We start from the raw sequence: 18,964 nt of genomic DNA, 5'->3' as shown, positions 1-18,964 counted from the left end.
TCCGTTAGTGTGCAACATAACTCAAAAAGTTATGGACAGATTTTGATGAAATTTTCAGGGTTTGTTGGAAATTGGATAAGGAAGAAATGATTAAATTTTGGTGGTGATCGGGGGTGGGGGGCCCACGGGGGGGGCCACTGATCAGCCTTGGCGGAGGTCTGCGCTCTCCAAGTGCTTCTAGTATATTAATGGATTTTTTGTTTGTTTGTTTGTTTGTTTGTTTGTTTGTTTTTGCTCATATCTTTATTAAAGTTTTAAGATACTACATATCTTTTCTGACATGAATTGGAAACATTGTGTAGATCTCCCCTGAGCATACTCTCACCTCCAGAACTACAAGCCCCCCTCAGTTTTCACGCAATTTATCTGTAAACACATGTTTCTTCATTTCAAAAATTAAATACAAGGTGTCCAGCTGAATGGACATTTTTGCAACTTCATGTAAAATAGGTTCATAAGATCATTTTTATTATTATTATTATTATTAGTAGTAGTATGTCTTTTTTTAACTTTATTTTTTGTTTTATTTATTTATTTATTTATTTATTTTTCATAAGAACATTTTCAATTGCATTGTTTTTTTCATGCCTAAAGAGGAATAAAAACAGTCAGGAAAAAAATCTTGATTAAGGTTCTCATAATTTGAGCATGAAAGGGTTAAATTACTATATTCCCAATATTGAATAGGAACTGTAATGCAATATTTACTGTTGGCCATAAAGTTGGAATACAGTATGTTTACCTCTACTCATGAAATGATTGTGACAATGTGATTTATTCTTGATAGATATAGTATAACTAGGACTCAGTATGGAATCATAGTACCTGGTCAAAGTAATTATTGATGTGTAGAAATAAGAATAAAAAGAAGAATGTGTCTGAAAACAACATTATTCCAATTCTATGGGCCAAACCACTTAGTACTTGAAAGGGTTGGGGGGATACCAGAGATGATCCGGCTTCCACCTACCGACAGGCGAAGGCGGGGTAAACCCTGGATGTGTCATCAGTTCATCACAGGGCTGACATATAGTACAGATAAACAAACATTCCCTCACATATTCACACCTATGGATGGTATACACTGGTATGGTATACACCTATTAACATTGCATGTCTTTGGACCAGAGGTGTTAAATTATTCCCATTCATTCCTCAGGTAAAAGTATAGATACTAGGGTCTAAACAGACTTCTATAGAAGTTGAAGTATCAACTCAAGCGTTTTACTCAAGTAAAAGTGTAAATGTACTTGTTTTAAAATTACTTAAAGTATAAAAGTAAATGTAAGTGGAATAAATGCCATTAGAACAAAAGCTTAGGTGTTGCCACAGGGGTCTATAGTGCACTACCCCACCTCCCAAAAAACATTTTTCTAAAGGCCATAATGACTCTAATGTTTTATTAAAATGTTAATGTTGAAACATGTGGGATGCACTAGTCTACCTGTTTCAGCTGCATATATGCCCATTGAAAATGAACACATTTTAGTCCATTGCAAATCCATTAAAGAACCATATATGTGTCCTACTGAGCATTAACATGGGTTTCATGGAGCTGAAGATATGATGACTAGTTGAATATAAGTATTGGAATGGTGCAAAAAGTCAGGTGTGATGGATCATGTACAAACCAATAGGGTGTCAGAATGGTATATGTTTATACTTCTGATCCAACCACAATTAAATTCACTCAATCCAGATGGCGCCATTATCTGGATATTTTTTAAAAATTATTATTTGAACGATGACAAGCTGGAATGAAAATAAGCCGAAATGAAATTGGAGTAACAAGGCTATTTTTAAAATGTAAGGAGTAGAAAGTACAGATAATTGCGTGAAAATGTAAGAAGTAGAAGTAAAAAGTCGTCTGAAAAATAATTACTCCAGTAAAGTACAGATAACCAACATTTCTACTTAAGTAAGTTAATGTAGTATATGTACTTTGTTACTTGACACCTCTGCTTTGGACGGTGGGAGGAAGCTGGAGTACCTGGAGAGAACCCATGCAGCTGGCCATGACCCCACTGTGCTGCTCTTATATTTATGAAGTTATATATTAATTTGCCAAGTATTAATAAGGATTGAAAATTCTGTGACATCTTATTAGACTTTGGCATCCAACTGAATTTTTCCTTACAACAAAAAATATTGCAATATATATTGTTTATCATAATATTGCCATTATATATATTTGTCTAATCTAAAAAGATTAAAAAAAGCTGATTTGTTTTAAAGGGCTTCACTCTGGACAAATCAGAACCATTAATTAGATGTGGGGAAAGTCACTCATTTTTTTGGTTCACATTTTCAACAGGCTAAGTTAAGAAAAAAAAGATTTAAAAATAACTAACAAAGTATGTCTCAGTGCAGTTGAAAAGTAAGTAGGTCAAAGGCTCTGGGTCCAATACATAACAACATGCTGACAGATACCACATGGGTGTGAGTGATAAGGCTGTTAGTGAATAAAGCCCTTCAGTTGATTAGTTGATTTTCACCTCCTATTTAACCCTTTCATGCATGAATTATGAGAACCTTAACGGGTCAAAACACCGTAATGTCTCATCAGAGAGCGAACTTTAATTGATTACCATTCCAACATTTATTTCAAAATAAAGTAGCTCCTTGTTTTGGATAATCCCTTATGGTCCAACTAAAGCAAAAATGAATTTAAAAGTAAAAATGTGGGTCAAATTGTCTCTAAAATGTCACTTCAGAGAGATTTTGAATACCGTGTTTTGACCCTAATGAAGATATTTTTCCTGAGTGTTTTTATTGTTCTTTAGGCATGAAAAAAACAATGCGATCAAAAAATTTTTTATGAACCTATTTTTCATTGAGTTGCAAAAATATACACTAAGCTGGACATCATGCATTTAATTTCTGAAGCCAAGAAACATGTATTTGCTGATACACTGTGTGAAAACTATGAAATATTTTTTTAATGCTGCTAATCTGACGTTTTGTCACATTTTAACATACTGTAATATTAGTTATGACTCACTTTATGGAGATAATAAGCAAAAAAAACAACAACAAAAAAACCTTTTTGTTTAAGAAAAATGGTTAATTACAGTCTATTAACAATAACAAGCAATTGATTTACACTCAAACATGTTACTGCAGATCAGGTTTATCAAGAACAGCAAAGTTACAGTAATGGTATGAATTATAATGTATGGGATGATGCACTAGTGTCCACTGTGTTGGCTGATATGGAACTAAAACAATAAAATCCATGAATATACAGGAGAACAGCTGGAGAATAACTGTCCACTGTAGTGACCACTATGCATGAAAGGGTTAATTCTGTGAAGACAAAGCAAGAAAATATGTAATTTATACATGTATACAGGACACTGATGCCAAGGTGTTGTTCAGTGTTGTGTTGAACAGAATGACTTGAATTCCCTGTGTGGTTATTGCCTGTTCTGCCCTCTTCTTCTATTCTACTTCAGTTTTGTCAAGTCTAGTCTATAACTGTCTATCCTCCTGTTTGTCTTTGTCCTTGTCTCTCCCTCTGTGTATGTAGATAGTGACATTCTGCAAATGCCAGCAGCTGTAGTAGCTGATAATCTGTCATTATAGCACAATTTTAAAGTGCTCTCAAATCACAAGCATTTTTAGGCCCAGACGTGTACATGCACACACACACAGACACAGACACGCACACATACGCACACATACGCACATGCACACACACAAACTTACACTTAACAATAGATACGAGACAGTCCATCTGTCTTGGGTTGTCATCATTCCAGAATTATGTCTCTGATCCAATACCTGCCCTACATAGCTCCATACTGATAATGACATGATACCATAGCAAAAACCTATAGTACCAGGTATTAAACGGGCCCCGGGGCTAAATAATTAAAGGGCGCAGTAACAATATGCTCCAGTGTTTGCAGTTTTAGTAACAATACTGGAGAAAACAAATAGAAAAACACTTTCCTATGTATTACAGCAGTGCAAACAGCAGTTTCTCAATCAGATGCTACGTAAGTACATACACTATATTGCCAAAAGTATTCGCTCACCCATCCAAATAATCAGAATCAGGTGTTCCAATCTCTTCCATGGCCACAGGTGTATAAATCAAGCACCTAGGCATGCAGACTGTTTTTACAAACATTTGTGAAAGAATGGGTCGCTCTCAGGAGCTCAGTGAATTCTAGCGTGGAACTGTGATAGGATGCCACCTGTGCAACAAATCCAGTCGTGAAATTTCCTCGCTCCTAAATATTCCACAGTCAACTGTCAGCTGTATTATAAGAAAGTGGAAGTGTTTGGGAACGACAGCAACTCAGCCACGAAGTGGTAGGCCACGTAAACTGACGGGGCGGGGTCAGCGGATGCTGAGGCGCACAGACCTCCAAACTTCATGTGGCCTTCAGATTAGCTCCAGAACAGTGCGCACAGAGCTTCATGGAATGGGTTTCCATGGCCGAGCAGCTGCATCCAAGCCATACATCACCAAGTGCAATGCAAAGCGCCAGATGCAGTGGTGTAAAGCACGCCGCCACTGGACTCTAGAGCAGTGGAGGCGTCTTCTCTGGAGTGACCAATCGCACTTCTCCATCTGGCAATCTGATGGACGGGTATGGGTTTGGCGGTCGCCAGGAGAACGATACTTGTCGGACCGCATTGTGTCAAGTGTAAAGTTTGGTGGAGGGGGGATTATGGTGTGGGGTTGTTTTTCAGGAGCTGGGCTTGGCCCCTTAGTTGAAGCTGTTATAGCTGCAAAGGGTGGACTCACGTCATATTGAACCCCATAGACTAGGAATGGGATGTCACTGAAATTCATATGCGAGTCAAGGCAGGTGGGCAAATACTTTTGGCGATATAGTGTATGTGCAACAAGTCTTTTCCATGTTCACGCAGAAAGCCAAGCAGTCTGACTCAAAACCTAGCAAAAATCTGTCAAATATAGGCAGAGGAATCTGACTGTTAATCAGTTACAGTTATAGTCGATCTTCCCTGTGCTTGTTAGGCATAAAAGAGCTTTGTCTTGATTTAGAGTCACATCCACTGTGTATGCTGTCATGAATGGTCAGCAAGACATCACTAATGTTTGTAGAGACTCATAATGTCACCATTAAAGCTGCAGCGTCCAAATGAGAATTAGAAATGTCACCCCCACTGTGTCTACACATAGAGGAAGATGCAAAGTGCTGCAAACAGACTGCTCCCCTGTAACACATCAAGGCAAAGAAAATAAATACGATACAATAAATGCAATAGACTATTAATGCTATTGGGAAAGTACACATGCCTCAAAATGGGCTTTTAACAGCATGGTATAGCAGTACAGTTCTAGTATTGGTACACTGAACAACAATACACACAAAATATAGACAGGCTATTGTTTTTTTCCACCTACAAATAAGTCATATCAGTGATAACAGTGTTTGCAACTCTTTAAAATGTGATGGCTCCCCTTTGTCTACTTGTGCCCGTCTCATAATAAATGTCAATACAACAAGACAATTTTCACGTACGTTTTTGAAAAATGAATAGAGCATCACTTTATTCACATCTTGTCTGTACCAACGTCATTTTTATTCCAGCACTCAAGGGGGTTAACCCATAAAGACCCAGTTCTACTTTTGTGTCAGTTCCCAAATGGATTTTTCTCCCTATTTAACCTTTCGTAAATGATTAATCACCATTTATTGTCATATTATCCTTTTTCTTTAAATTTTTTTCAGTGTAAATTATGTATCTTCCTATATTTAAAGGGCTCATATTTTGCTAAACCCACTTTAATTAGTCTTTGGTACATTTATTTGTGTATTTTGGGACCCTAATAGTTCAAAAAGTTTGAATTCAAACCCTCCAGGTGCTGCAAAGTTACCTTTATATTCATTCCGGCAAAAATTGAGTGGATTTCTCCAGCCCATTTCAATTCCTGCTTAATTTGATACGTCTATAACTAGTTACGTCAATAGTTTTGTCAGCAGTAGCGGTTGTAGTCCATACTGAAAATATGCACAAACTTCAAGCCGATTACCTCAAATGTTCAGTTGTTGGTTGTATTAACGAACACAAGACAGAAATCACGGTCAACAACCTGGAGGGGGTGGGGCGTGAAGTGGCTCATGTGCATTTAAAGGGCCAGCGCTTAAAATGACCTTTCTGATGTCATTACTCAGAAATAGGGTTGAAGATGGACCTGTGGAGTTGAATTAATGAAGAATTCAGACCCAAGCGTAGCATTTACAGTTTATGTAGACCACAGGGAAATGTTTTAAAATGCATAATTCCATTCAGAAAAGCAAAATATCCCTCCTTTAATTCACTGATCATGTTGATGTTCATTAAAGCTCAGAGTAAATTCAAAGGTTATTTAAAATTATTAAAAAAATAGAAAAAAAGTGACTTTTTCAGTCCAGTCTCTCATTAAATGAACATAGATCCAGTTTGTCCATCCACTGTCATTGATCCAACTCCATGGGTTTCACTGGTGAATCAATGTTGTAGAAGATGACAGCATTTCCACGGTAACTATGGAGCCTCTGAACGTCCAAATGGGTCATATCTGATGACCTTGAAAAGATGAGTAACTGTATTTTACACCAATTATTTGCATGTATTGATAGGATTAGTGCAGGGGTGTCCAATCCTGGTCCTCGAGGGCCGGTATCATACATGTTTTAGATGTTTCCTTCTTCCAGCACACCTGACGGCCGTTATCAGGCTTCTGTAGAGCTTGATGATAGGCTTATCATTTGAATCAGGTGTGTTGGAAGAAGGATACATCTAAAACATGCAGGATACCGGCTCTCGAGGACCAGGATTGGACACCCCTGGATTAGTGGATCAACAGGTATTAAACTGTTTACATTATTTATTTATTTTATGTTTATTTAACCAGGAAGTTCTATTGAGATTAAGAATCTCTTTTGCAACTGAGACCTGGCTAAAGTAGCAGCCATAAAAGTCCAAACAACATAAAACATATATATGATACACAATTAACAGTAAAACACAATAACAACTACTCAACCATAATGGACTCAAGAAAAACAGTGTAATTCCTCCTTTACTGCATTCTCCGTAATACTTTTAAAGTCATTAACAGAAATGAATGTATGTAGTTTTGCAGTTTTTTGAAGATTATTCCACGGCCATGGCGTCAGCAGATGCTTTTGGTCAATGGTGTGTGTTTGGGTCTTTATGGGTTAAAGTGTTATCAATCCATTGTAAAGGTAAGCACAAATATAAACACTAGGGATGTCCGATAACATCGGCCCACCGATATTATCGGCCTGATATTGGCATACAAATGTAATATCGGTGAATGTCGTTATCGTTTTTTTAGCCTATCATTAAAACCGATAAAATAATGCCTTGATTTCACTGGTATTTACCGACGTGTAAATGAAGCATTGTTTGTAGCAGACAGAAATGTGCAGTTTTCAAAATTGTACAGTAGAGTTGCCACACTGTAATAGACTCATGGAAGTAGGGAGAGAAAATAAATAAATATGGCATTTTTTCCACAACTTAAGTTGAAGTATGTATTCTTTGCACAGACTGTTTACATTTTGAAAGCCTTGTTGCATTTGAGAATGCATCCAATGGGGCATCACAATAAAATTAGGCATGATGTGTTAATTCCATGACAGGAGATATGTGATGCTACCTAAAATTAGTTTAATATCCCACATATATCGGCAATGGTATCGGTAGATATCGGAATCAGAAATTAAGCGTTGGACAATATCGGCATATCGGTTTTTGGCAAAAAAGCCAATATCGGACATCCCTAATAAACACACAACATAGTAAACTAAACTTTGAACATGATCAAACAAAACATAAAGCATCTTAACATGTTTACTAGCTTAACTAGTTCCCTAACATGCACACTCCAATGCTATTTTTTTTTTACCTTTCTCAAAATGTTGTGTTTTGCCCTGTTCTGCAAAGTCTATAAATCCAGGATAAGTGCACTGTCAGACAATGGCAGCTAAAAGCAGCTGAACACAGTCTGAACTTGTGTTACGTCTGACATCACCACTTTACTGTGTCAGCAAAACCTGACACGGTACACAAACCCCGTACTGAACAGAATCACTGTAAGTGGACTTAAACACACTCACAAGCCTAGAACGATTAATACTATCAGCAACAAATGATGTAATGCTCTCTGTAAATTAGCCCAATTAAATTAAATATTAGTGGAGTGCTGCTAAAAATATAAATAGATTGTAATGTTTGCAGAGCTGAGGTGCAGAATTCTTTAGAAATGCATGCAACAGAGAAATGCTACAGGGTGAAACAAAACAAAAAAAAATCTATTGGCCACCTTGTGTTACTATTTCATCAAGATGAGAGACAGAGTGATAGAAAAAAGCCAAAAAGCTAAGTACTCACTTTCCTCTCTTTTATTGTTGTTCTCGCCCCTAAATTATACACAACTATTTTTCCATCCTACGCTCCCAGAGGCTCAAAGGTGCATAGACTCCATTTCCATCCATTTTTTCAGATAACCTTAATGTCACATATCAGGTACCTTCTTGGACATTCAGTATTTTTTTCCCTTTTCCTCTATTCCTACTTCCTGTTCCTTTTAGAATTACCTAGCTGGATACCCAACCCCATTTCTCTTCTTTATAGTCTCCCTCTTTTTTTTCTGTAGTTTTAAAAGACCTTAATGCTATATTGCTCTCTTATCACTCTTCCTACTCTTTGCTCTCGCCAACGTCAAACTTAACATTTTAGACAAATCAAAGTGAATGGGAGGAAGAATAGCAGAGAAGGAGAAAGCAGAAGGAAGAATGGTAGAGAACAGAGAAAAAAGGGTAGGAGGCGAGGGGAGAATAGAGAGGGAGGTTAGAGGAAAATGAAAGTCGAGCAGGAGGGAGAGGAGAGGAGAGGAAGGAAGGTAAAGTGGAGACAGCATAGGGTAGAGAAGAGAAAAGGGAGAGGAAGACAGGATATGTGACAAGACATAAGGAGCAGATAACACCACAAAAGAAACTGTAGATAGAGACTTGAGATTTTGTACCGCAGGTGTATGAATTATTCATATATACACAACAATGATACAACAACAGATTTGCCTTTACAAAATCGGGGAAGTGTGGTGACTATGAGTTCTGCAACCAAGCCAGTGAGCAGAGCAAACAGCTTTAAAAAAAAAAACAGTGTCATTTGCCCAGCGTCCTTTACACAAGAACTTTATCAAGTAAGGAGTTCAGCATTTCAACTACTTCATATTACGAAATATATTTAAGATTCATGTTTAACTTCCTATTCACATACTTGGAGCTCCAGCCCCTCACACTGAATAAACACCACTTTCTATTGTATGACTTTCACATTTCTCTGTCATGAGTTAAGGATTATGGTAGAACGAAAAAGCTAAGTTTCATTATCAAGACAGGTTTGCTTTTCTATGGACTTCGATAAAAACTTGTGTACCCAGAGAAGTTCATCATATTGGAGTTTTCCGTTCAGATTCTTCGCTTAATATCCTCACCACAATGATGATTTCAGCCAATGTTAGCGTCTGAGGGGATTTTACCTTATGCTGACAATTCATAAAGGTCACTACTTGACATAAAGCAAATACTGTTTGTACGAGGGGGCTTCAAAAAGTTTGTGAAAAAAAGGACAATTGGAAAAAACTGTTGTTGTTGATGTTTATTTTTCAACATATGCTACACTATATTGCCAAAAGTATTTGCTCACCTGCCTTGACTCGCATATGAATTTCAGTGACATCCCATTCCTAGTCTATGGGGTTCAATCTGACGTGGGTCCACCCTCTGCAGCTATAACAGCTTCAACTCTTCTGGGAAGGCTGTCCACAAGGTTTAGGAGTGTGTTCATGGGAATTTTGGACCATTCTTCCAGAAGCGCATTTGTGAGGTCACACACTGATGTTGGACAGAAGGCCTGGCTCTCAGTCTCCGCTCTAATTCATCCCAAAGGTGTTCTATGGGGTTGAGGTCAGGACTCTGTGCAGGCCAGTCCAGTTCATCCACACCAGACTCTGTCATCCATGTCTTTATGGACCTTGCTTTGTGCACTGGTGCACAGTCATGTTGGAAGAGGAAGGGGCCAGCTCCAAACTGTTCCCACAAAGTTGGGAGCATGGAATTGTCCAAAATGTCTTGGTATGCTGAAGCATTCCCAGTTCCTTTCACTGGAACTAAGGGGCCAAGCCCAGCTCCTGAAAAACAGCCCCACACCATAATCCCCCCTCCACCAAACTTTACACTTGGCACAATGCGGTCCGACAAGTATTGTTGTCCTGGCGACCGCCAAACCTAGACCCGTCCATCAGATTGCCAGATGGAGAAGCGCGATTGGTCACTCCAGAGACCGCGCCTCCACTGCTCTAGAGTCCAGTGCCGGCATGCTTTACACCACTGCATCTGGCGCTTTGCATTGCACTTGGTGATGTATGGCTTGGATGCAGCTGCTCGGCCATGGAAACCCATTCCATGAAGCTCTCTGCACACTGTTCTGGAGCTAATCTGAAGGCCACATGAAGTTTGGAGGTCTGTAACGATTGACTCTGCAGAAAGTTGGCGACCTCTTTGCACTATGTGCCTCAGCATCCGCTGACCCCGCTCCGTCAGTTTACGTGGCCTACCACTTCGTGGCTGAGTTGCTGTCGTTCCCAAACACTTCCACTTTCTTATAATACAGCTGACAGCTGACTGTGGAATATTTAGGAGCCAGGAAATTTCACAACTGGATTTGTTGCACAGGTGGCATCCTATCACAGTTCCACGCTGGAATTCACTGAGCTCCTGAGAGCGACCCATTCTTTCACAAATGTTTGTAAAAGCAGTCTGCATGCCTAGGTGCTTGATTTTATACACCTGTGGCCATGGAAGTGATTGGAACACCTGATTCTGATTATTTGGATGGGTGGGCGAATACTTTTGGCAATATAGTGTATGTCTAGGTTAATACACTGCTGCAAGTGTTGATAGCAGCCTGTGATTTAAACCACGTCAAAGTTATGTGCTTTATCCCCAAACTTTTTGAAATCCCCTCATATGTCAACAGCAGAAAAAACACACAGTTGTTGAAAAAATTATGAGACCACCCCTTGTTTTGTTCAATTTCTTGTTCATTTTAACGCCTGGTACAACTAAAGGTACATTTGTTTGGACAAATATAATGATAACAACAAAAATAGCTCATAAGAGTTTAATTTCAGAGCTGATATCTAGCCATTTTCCATGTTTTCTTGCTAAAAACTAAAGTCACTTCAGTTCTTACATCAATATCAATGGCATTGTACTGCCAAAAACAGTGCTTTTAGGCATTCCATGTTTTCTTTTCTGTCTTTTTTAGTCACATGATACACACAGGAGTTAGTACTTGATTGCATAACCATTGTTTTTGTTGACTTTTGATGGTCTAGTAATTTTTTCCGCGACTGTATATGCAAAGATGACTTCATATTACCAGGATTAAACTCTAGGGGAAATTCATAACGTTCCTACACTTTTGAAAATCTGGCCTGTCATGATGCAAGTTGTCAAATGCTGTGTTTATGAAACATTTAGTAAAATACAGGAACTAAAATAATAAAAATAAACTCACCTTCCCAGGGTCCATTGCAGTGATGACCCACACACAATGTGCGTTGTTCTCATATTGAACTGGGTAGTTAGGAGAAGTTATGACCCCTCTGGGCCCCCTTAGATTACTGCCACAGGTACGAGCTACAAAACAGCAAGAGACAGACAGAGCGACACAGAGGTTTAAAAAAGATTCATGTGGTAATTAAAATTACACTCAACGACTGCAAATGACTTCTTACCGTAAAAAGAGAAAAGAGGGCAGAAGGGGAGTGGTAGTGACAGAGAAAAGGGTAAATTCTCTTAAACCACAGGGCTCAGAGCAGTCAAAACACAACCTGTGGTTTGTCGATACTGGATTGGGAGGACTATTAGTTTCCAAGTGACATCCTCGCCTGCCTGTCTTTATATCTTGCAATCAAATCAGACTTTTTTTCCATACCGGTCTTTCTCAGGAGAGGTTATTTTCCACAAACACAAACAGCTGGTGGTATTAAACCGACTACTTAGGGCTGATCACATCACACAAAGGTAGAAAGCTTACATACAATCAATTACCACACTTCAAGCAGATTCAGGTTGTTGAGGTTTTTTATTCAATGTTTTTAATTTTTTCTTTATTATTATTATTATTATTATTATTATTATTATTATTATTATTATTATGTCAAATACAACATGCAGTGAACTACAACAACAGTAGATTGCAAAACAATGTCAGAGATTATGATGATATTTAGATCAGTCCATGGTATTAATGTATTTGTATTTCTTTTACAAGTAAAACAAGTTATTATTTTTTACAGTTATTATGATTACAGTTAAAACCATTTTAATTGGATACAATCCCACATATGGTTCTGTAAAAGCCTTGAACAATACGACAAAGATTTTTGCAGTGATGGGATGCATTTTTGCTTCAATTATACTTATACATTATCCTTTCCACACAAAAGAATTGAATGGAATGGATAATGTCTTAAACCAATATGACTATAAACCCAAGAAATGAGAACCAGGATTGTGTTTCTGAGATTTTTTCCTTCAATAACTGATTTTGATGGAAAGATCTGAAGTCTCTCTTTTGACAGATAAGAACACTGACAGCAATTTACTGTAACATGATATTCACAGGCAAGACTGTCAATAACTGTGCTCCTGTCGGGGTGCAGACAGTCTGTTGAAAAACTACTGACTGAACTGCATCTGTGATCACACACTTCACTGACAGGTGTGGCTACGGTGGTGCAGAACTAGCACATGTTGTAGGATTTTGTCCCGGTTCACCAGGGAAGGGCTTGTTAGATCGAGATATTAATTATTATGATTGAGTTAATTGTGAAAAATAATTGCCATTAAATATCTAATTAAAAATGTAAATGACAGGTAATAATGAATTATAAAGGGAATTTTATGATCCTTTCCGTCAAAATGACAAACAATGATTAAATGTAACATAACTTCTGTATGAGCAAATTATCAACTGTTACACTAGAGACATAACCTAGTAAGGTTATTTTACAAGATATTCATTGTTTCTACATGTTCTAATGCTGGAAGGTCGATATGTCGCCTCCATACACCGAAGCACCATGATGTCATCCAGTTGCTGAAGCCCTTTACAAAGGGTCATGAGTGAGCTAATGCTAAAACCTAGCTTATTGTCACTACTGTCTTGTCATTTGTTTGCTATTTTATTCACTATTAAAAGGGTGCTTCTATGAAACTGGGTACATTTTGGTACCTGGCACTTTGCCAGCTTTTTTAGACCCAATAATAAAAGAGAAAGGTAGACGTATTTCTCCCTAGGATGTACCTAATGATGACCTCAGATAAATGCAAAAAAAAAATCCTACTCTTCCTGTGAGCCATCCCAGAATGAATGATTTTTTAATAAAATATTGGGGCCAAAAATAGGACCAAAATTGGGACATGAAACGCTACCAAGGTGTCAGTGCATTTGATCTGGAAAACATGGCTTGAAATGGTCTTATATACTGCTATAAATAAAAACTCTGTGTTAAATTTGATGATCCTAGTGGTTTTTCTAATCCAGACATGTGGGTTTTTTATGAATCTGCAGTCTCATTCCAGGTTTCGTGTGTAACCCATCGTGTCCACTTGCGTTATGTGCAGAACCTGCCCAGTTAAACGCATATAAATTGCAAAAGATCTTGCAACAGTGGTCATTTTTGTGAAATAAATAATAATATAATAATAATAAAGAGATATAAAAAAAAGAAACAAAAAAAAAACAGTAGTGCATAATTTTCGTGTCCTTTTGACCGTGTTACATACAATTTTTGTATTAAATATAATGTAAAATATAAAAATGTGTTTTATCTGAAAAATAGTTTCTCTTTTATCTCAGTAAATATTTATTTTTAAAATTTTCCCAAAGTGCTCCCAAACTTGATTCATAACATTAGTCTACATCTGGTTTGAATTTTTAGCTCCCATGTCCTGTTTTTAGGGACCAGTTTTATAGAAGCACCCAGAAACATTTTACATTAGAGGGAGATTCTTCTGGGACCAAACATACCAAACTGACTAGTTGGCGTGCTGCTGGAATAGCTAACTATATCAATAAGGAGATTTAAAAAGAATTCCCTCTATTTCGCCCTCTGCGTCTGCTAAAACTTTTAGTACCTTTGCTTCTGAGGAGCCTGGACATCCCTATTATCAACAGCATTTTTCTTAATATTCTTCCTAGTGGTCTATTTTATTCACATTGATTTTATCTTGGGTGAACCTTAAGGTAATATTTCTCTCTTCACTAGCTCATAAAGTTACCCATGTGTCGGTGTTTTAAAGAGGTACTTGATTAAAAAAAGTATATTGTGTCAAAAATACCCTTAAAAACCTTTCTTCAGAGCAGACTAACATTAAAGGCCTTCCTTAACATTTCCAATTCATTTTAGCCAAAATAAGCACTGTCACACTTCAGACAGAGCTTCACCTGATCATACCCATATAGGTGACAAATTAAAGGAAAAATCTGATGTGCGCAGTTTCTACCAGGATGAAAATACTGCCATCCATGAGCAAAAAGGTAATCAAAACCCCAAATGATGAAATATCCTTTGCAAGAATTATATCCAACCCTCCAGCAAAATTCACAGACCTGTGGAATTAACGCCAAGGTAAAGTGAGGCTGTTCTGGTCCACTATCACATTACTAAGAAGATTTACATTAGTTTTTCATTGCAATTAGAGTGGATGAGTGCATAAGTGAACAATCATATATAAAACTGTAGACAAAGTAACTGTCCTGTTTTCACTGTAACTCTGCCACATACTCTGTTATTCAGGAAGATAAACACCCCCCCCACTCATCCACTAATTAGAAATGACTCATAGTTTATGCTGTAGTTAGATAATTGTATTTCATTTGAGGCTGAGCAACAGAATAGCACATAAAAATGTAATATTGGCTGCCAACACTTTAGGTAGCATTTTACTTTGGAGCAAATGAAGGAATTTTATTGATCAAATTTCATTGTGAATCTAGCTCTCAAATGCATACTGTTGTTCTTTTATCTACACCTAATTGTATTTTTCGGCATATCTGATTGGTCATGTAGTTATTATAATGTCCTAAAATAACCAAAAATCCCCTAATGAGTTCTTCGGCAAAAAATTAATTTGATCATATTATTTTGTTTTTATTTTGATTGTGTGTGAATATGGTCATTGTTTATTATGGTTAAATTTTATACTTTTAAGAACATTTATTTCTACCTGCTTTTCTTTAGCACAGGTGTGTTGCATATTGCTGCTGTAAGCTGTTAAATTTCCCAATGATGGGATCAATAAAGTCTTATCTTATCTTATCTTATCTTTATTAAGAAATATACATTTTCTCCTAGTAAATTTGGATTTGATGGATTCATCTGTGAGCAGGGGGGTCTTCCACTAAGCTTAGTCTCTCCTCTTAGGTTTTTGCATCACAGAGGCAAAACATAAGTCTTCTATCCCTCTTGAAACTTTGTAAATATTTATTGTTGTATTTACAGGTTTAACCCTTTCATGCACAGTGGTCACTACAGTGGACAGTTATTCTACAGCTGTTCTCTTGTATATTCATGAGTTTTGTTGGTTTATTTGCATTTCAGCCAACACAGTGGATGCTTATGCATCATCCCATACACTGACATTCATACCATTACTGTAACTTTGCTGTCCTTGATAAACCTGACCTGCAGTGACATGTTTTTTTTTTTTTTTTTTTTTTTTACTGTAAATCAGTTGCTAATTGTTATTAGATTGTAACAGTTTTTTTTTTTGTTTTTTTTTTTGCGTATTAACTCCATGAAATGAATAATAACTAGTATTAGAGTGTGTTAAATTGTGAGAAAACATCTGATTCGCAGCATTAAGAATGTTTTTATTGCGTAGTTTTCCCATATCACTTTCTGATATTAGGTTTCAAATACATGTTTCTTTGCTTCAAAAATTAAATACATGGAGTGGCCATTTTTCTAACTTCTTAAAAAAAACAAAAAAAAAACTTGATTGCATTGTTTTTTTTCATGCCTAAAAAGGAATAAAAACACTCAGGAAAAATATATTGGGAAAGGATATCATAATTCATGCATGAAAGGGTTAATATGTGCATTACCCTTTTTCTGAATGCTTGACAGTCCTCCTATGCCTAATTACAGCTGTCAATGTATAACTGGACAGTGACCACATCTCAATTGAAAGAGAAACTTGACTCACAACCAAGGGACAACAACATTTGCTGAAAGTTGACGCCAATGCAGGATTGAAATTAAAGTTGTAATACCATTAATGGCCACTGGGGGTTGCTCCAAAAAACCCTGGCTCCAACAGACTTACACTGACTTACATTACTCAGTCAATATTTCATTTTATTTTATTTTATTTTATTTTGTTTTATTTTATTTTTGTGAGTAACTCATTCCAGTCTTGTCTTTCATTTGGAATATATGATAAGTCTATAAAAATGACTTTCTTATTGATGAATTCTAAGGTTTTAGTGAGTCAATAAGTTGGCATTGAGCATGATTTCACCCACGACCCTTTGAAGATGACCCTGACCCTTTGTGCTGCTTCAAAACAGCAGTTCAGAAACTAATGGGCGACGTCAGAGCTCCTCCATCTGCTAATTATAAATACTGTATAAACTCTACTCATTAAAGATGAGATGTGAACAGTGTGTGTCAGTGGATCTATTACAATAAAGGGATGATATAGTGCAGTGGTTCCGTATCATTATAAAACTTAAAGACACAGTTAGCGTTTTTCAAGCAAACTGAGTAGAGGGGAGGGAAACTATGGATGTTTTGTTTTCATTTGTGCGAATGCTAAATCATTGCAGAGTAGTTATTTTGTGGTTATTATTTTTATTGATCACCGAGACATGAAGGATTACTTAAGGATATTGTGTTTACCTCAATTAGCATATTTGTATTTAATTACGTTCTTCTGTTTTAATATCTGAGTGTAATGTGAAAATCAACAAACTGTGTTGTTGTTTTTTTTTTTTATAAATACTGTAATGATAATATTCAATCTGTAAGTGAAAATGTACAGCTTTTAGTCAAACAACATCAAATCCCACAAAACCCCACGACCCCTGAATGCATCCATAACACCTAAGCCTGTTAGAAAAGTGTGAAAACCCTAAACCGGAAAGACAAAACTTGGTTAGAAAGAGACTAAGAGAAAAAAAAAAAAAAATAGAGAGGGCGCAAGATAATGAAAGGAAAATAAAAGAAAGTGAAGAAGAAAGGGCAAGAGGAAAGGGAGAGACAGGAAAATACCAAGAGAGAAAGGGAGAGAGAGGAGGACCTCAGATGACTGATCTGCCTGTTAATTAGAAAAGAGAGCTGAAACACACTGTGGTACACACAGGTACACACACATGTACACAGACACACAGACACACATTCATGGCGATTCATTCCAGAGACCAGCTTCTAATTAGAAGTAAAGTCTCAGTAGAGAATGATAAAGGCTCAAGGGGTTCAATCCCAGAATAGTGATCAAACCAGATACACACAATACACCAGAGCTATAGAGAACAGCAATTTTTAACCTCTGCCTGTCTACTTGTGTGTCTGTCTCTGCCAATGCATCATTTTTGTGTATTTAAATGTGTGACAAATACCAAGACATAAATCACTGTCTTGCAATATACTTTATATACCACAGTCTGTCAAAGTGTAATTCTGTAGCTTATTAGATACTCACACAAACCCATCACACCATTTTTTCAGCCAGTCGGAGGCAGCAGACACAAGGTTTTGACACAACACTGACATATTTTATTACTTTTTAAGTTGATGGCACTTGCGAGTTAATGGTTGCGTGCAAATCCAAAAACCAAGAGGCAGCATTTGCTTTGATTTGTAATCTTGTTTCTGTCTATCTGTTTGATAAACACCAGTTCAATATTCATTCCGGTGTTAGCTCTGTTATTGGTTTTCAAACATTCCAGAGGGAAATATATGAGTCTTTATCTGACAAATTCTCCATTATCCCCCTCAAATACGTGTCAACGTGTTGTGTCTGCCATTTTGTGCTGGTTAAGCAATAAGTTTTTGGTTTTAAATGAATGCAAAGTGAGGGGAAAAGCTAAAAAGTAAAATAAAATAATCATTGTTAGAATAAAAACATAGATTAGAAAAGCTTTGAAGACATTTTAAAACTGCACAACAAAAAGGAATCCAAGGCTGCTGTCGATCCTGGTCTATTTTATGTGAAAAAAGACTCATCTCAAAACTCACCATCAAAAACCTACTATGATGTAGTGGAAAAAAAGAAAGAAAAAAAAATCACCGGCTTAAGAGAGCAAACTAAAGAAAATTAACCACAAACATTTCACTTCAAGGGTAAATAAATGTTAAATGATATTTGTGTGCCCTTCAGACTCTCAGTATTTGTGCTGTCTTTTGCTGTCAGCAGTAACCCGGTATCATTGAAGCAGGTTCCCGCAGTCACACACACGTACACACACATTACACACACACTGTAATACAATGTGACATGGACCCTACAGTATGTGTCTGAGCACAGGGACTGCTTGTCTGTCAAACACACACAGGGCTCAAGGCAAAGACTGCTCCAGCTATGATGTGTGTGACATTGTCCACTGGACACTTATTGTCGATGTAGTGTGTGACTCCATGCACCGGGGTGTGTGTGTATGCTAGCTGTCTGCCTTTTCATTGTGGAGCAATAAACCCAACAGGGTATTGTCAGTAAACAGGCAGGCAGTGGGAGCCCCTGCATCATTGCACTGCCATTCACTGCTCTTTTTGTGTTACTTAGCTGGTCATTCGGTTGGAAAGCATGAAGCAAAAAAATCAAACTACATCACACTCATAAATTATTATTTTCATGATATTACAGTGTATCGTGTGTCGGCAAGTCTGGCTGGA

At 37.2% G+C, this 18,964-nt stretch overlaps 1 protein-coding gene across 1 annotated transcript in view; it reads right to left on the bottom strand.

Annotated features, from left to right (window-relative positions):
• Positions 1 to 18,964, bottom strand: part of LOC115411411 (CUB and sushi domain-containing protein 1-like) — a 692,182-nt gene that overhangs the window by 228,955 nt on the left and 444,263 nt on the right. The window contains exon 10 of the mRNA XM_030123526.1: positions 11,578 to 11,699. Within this exon, the coding sequence (XP_029979386.1) occupies positions 11,578 to 11,699 (122 nt within the window). The remainder of the gene's footprint in view (positions 1 to 11,577; positions 11,700 to 18,964) is intronic.

Source organism: Sphaeramia orbicularis, chromosome 3 (assembly GCF_902148855.1).
Source record: "Sphaeramia orbicularis chromosome 3, fSphaOr1.1, whole genome shotgun sequence".
Classification (NCBI taxonomy): domain Eukaryota; kingdom Metazoa; phylum Chordata; class Actinopteri; order Kurtiformes; family Apogonidae; genus Sphaeramia; species Sphaeramia orbicularis.
This window is presented reverse-complemented; position numbering and strand designations above follow the sequence as displayed.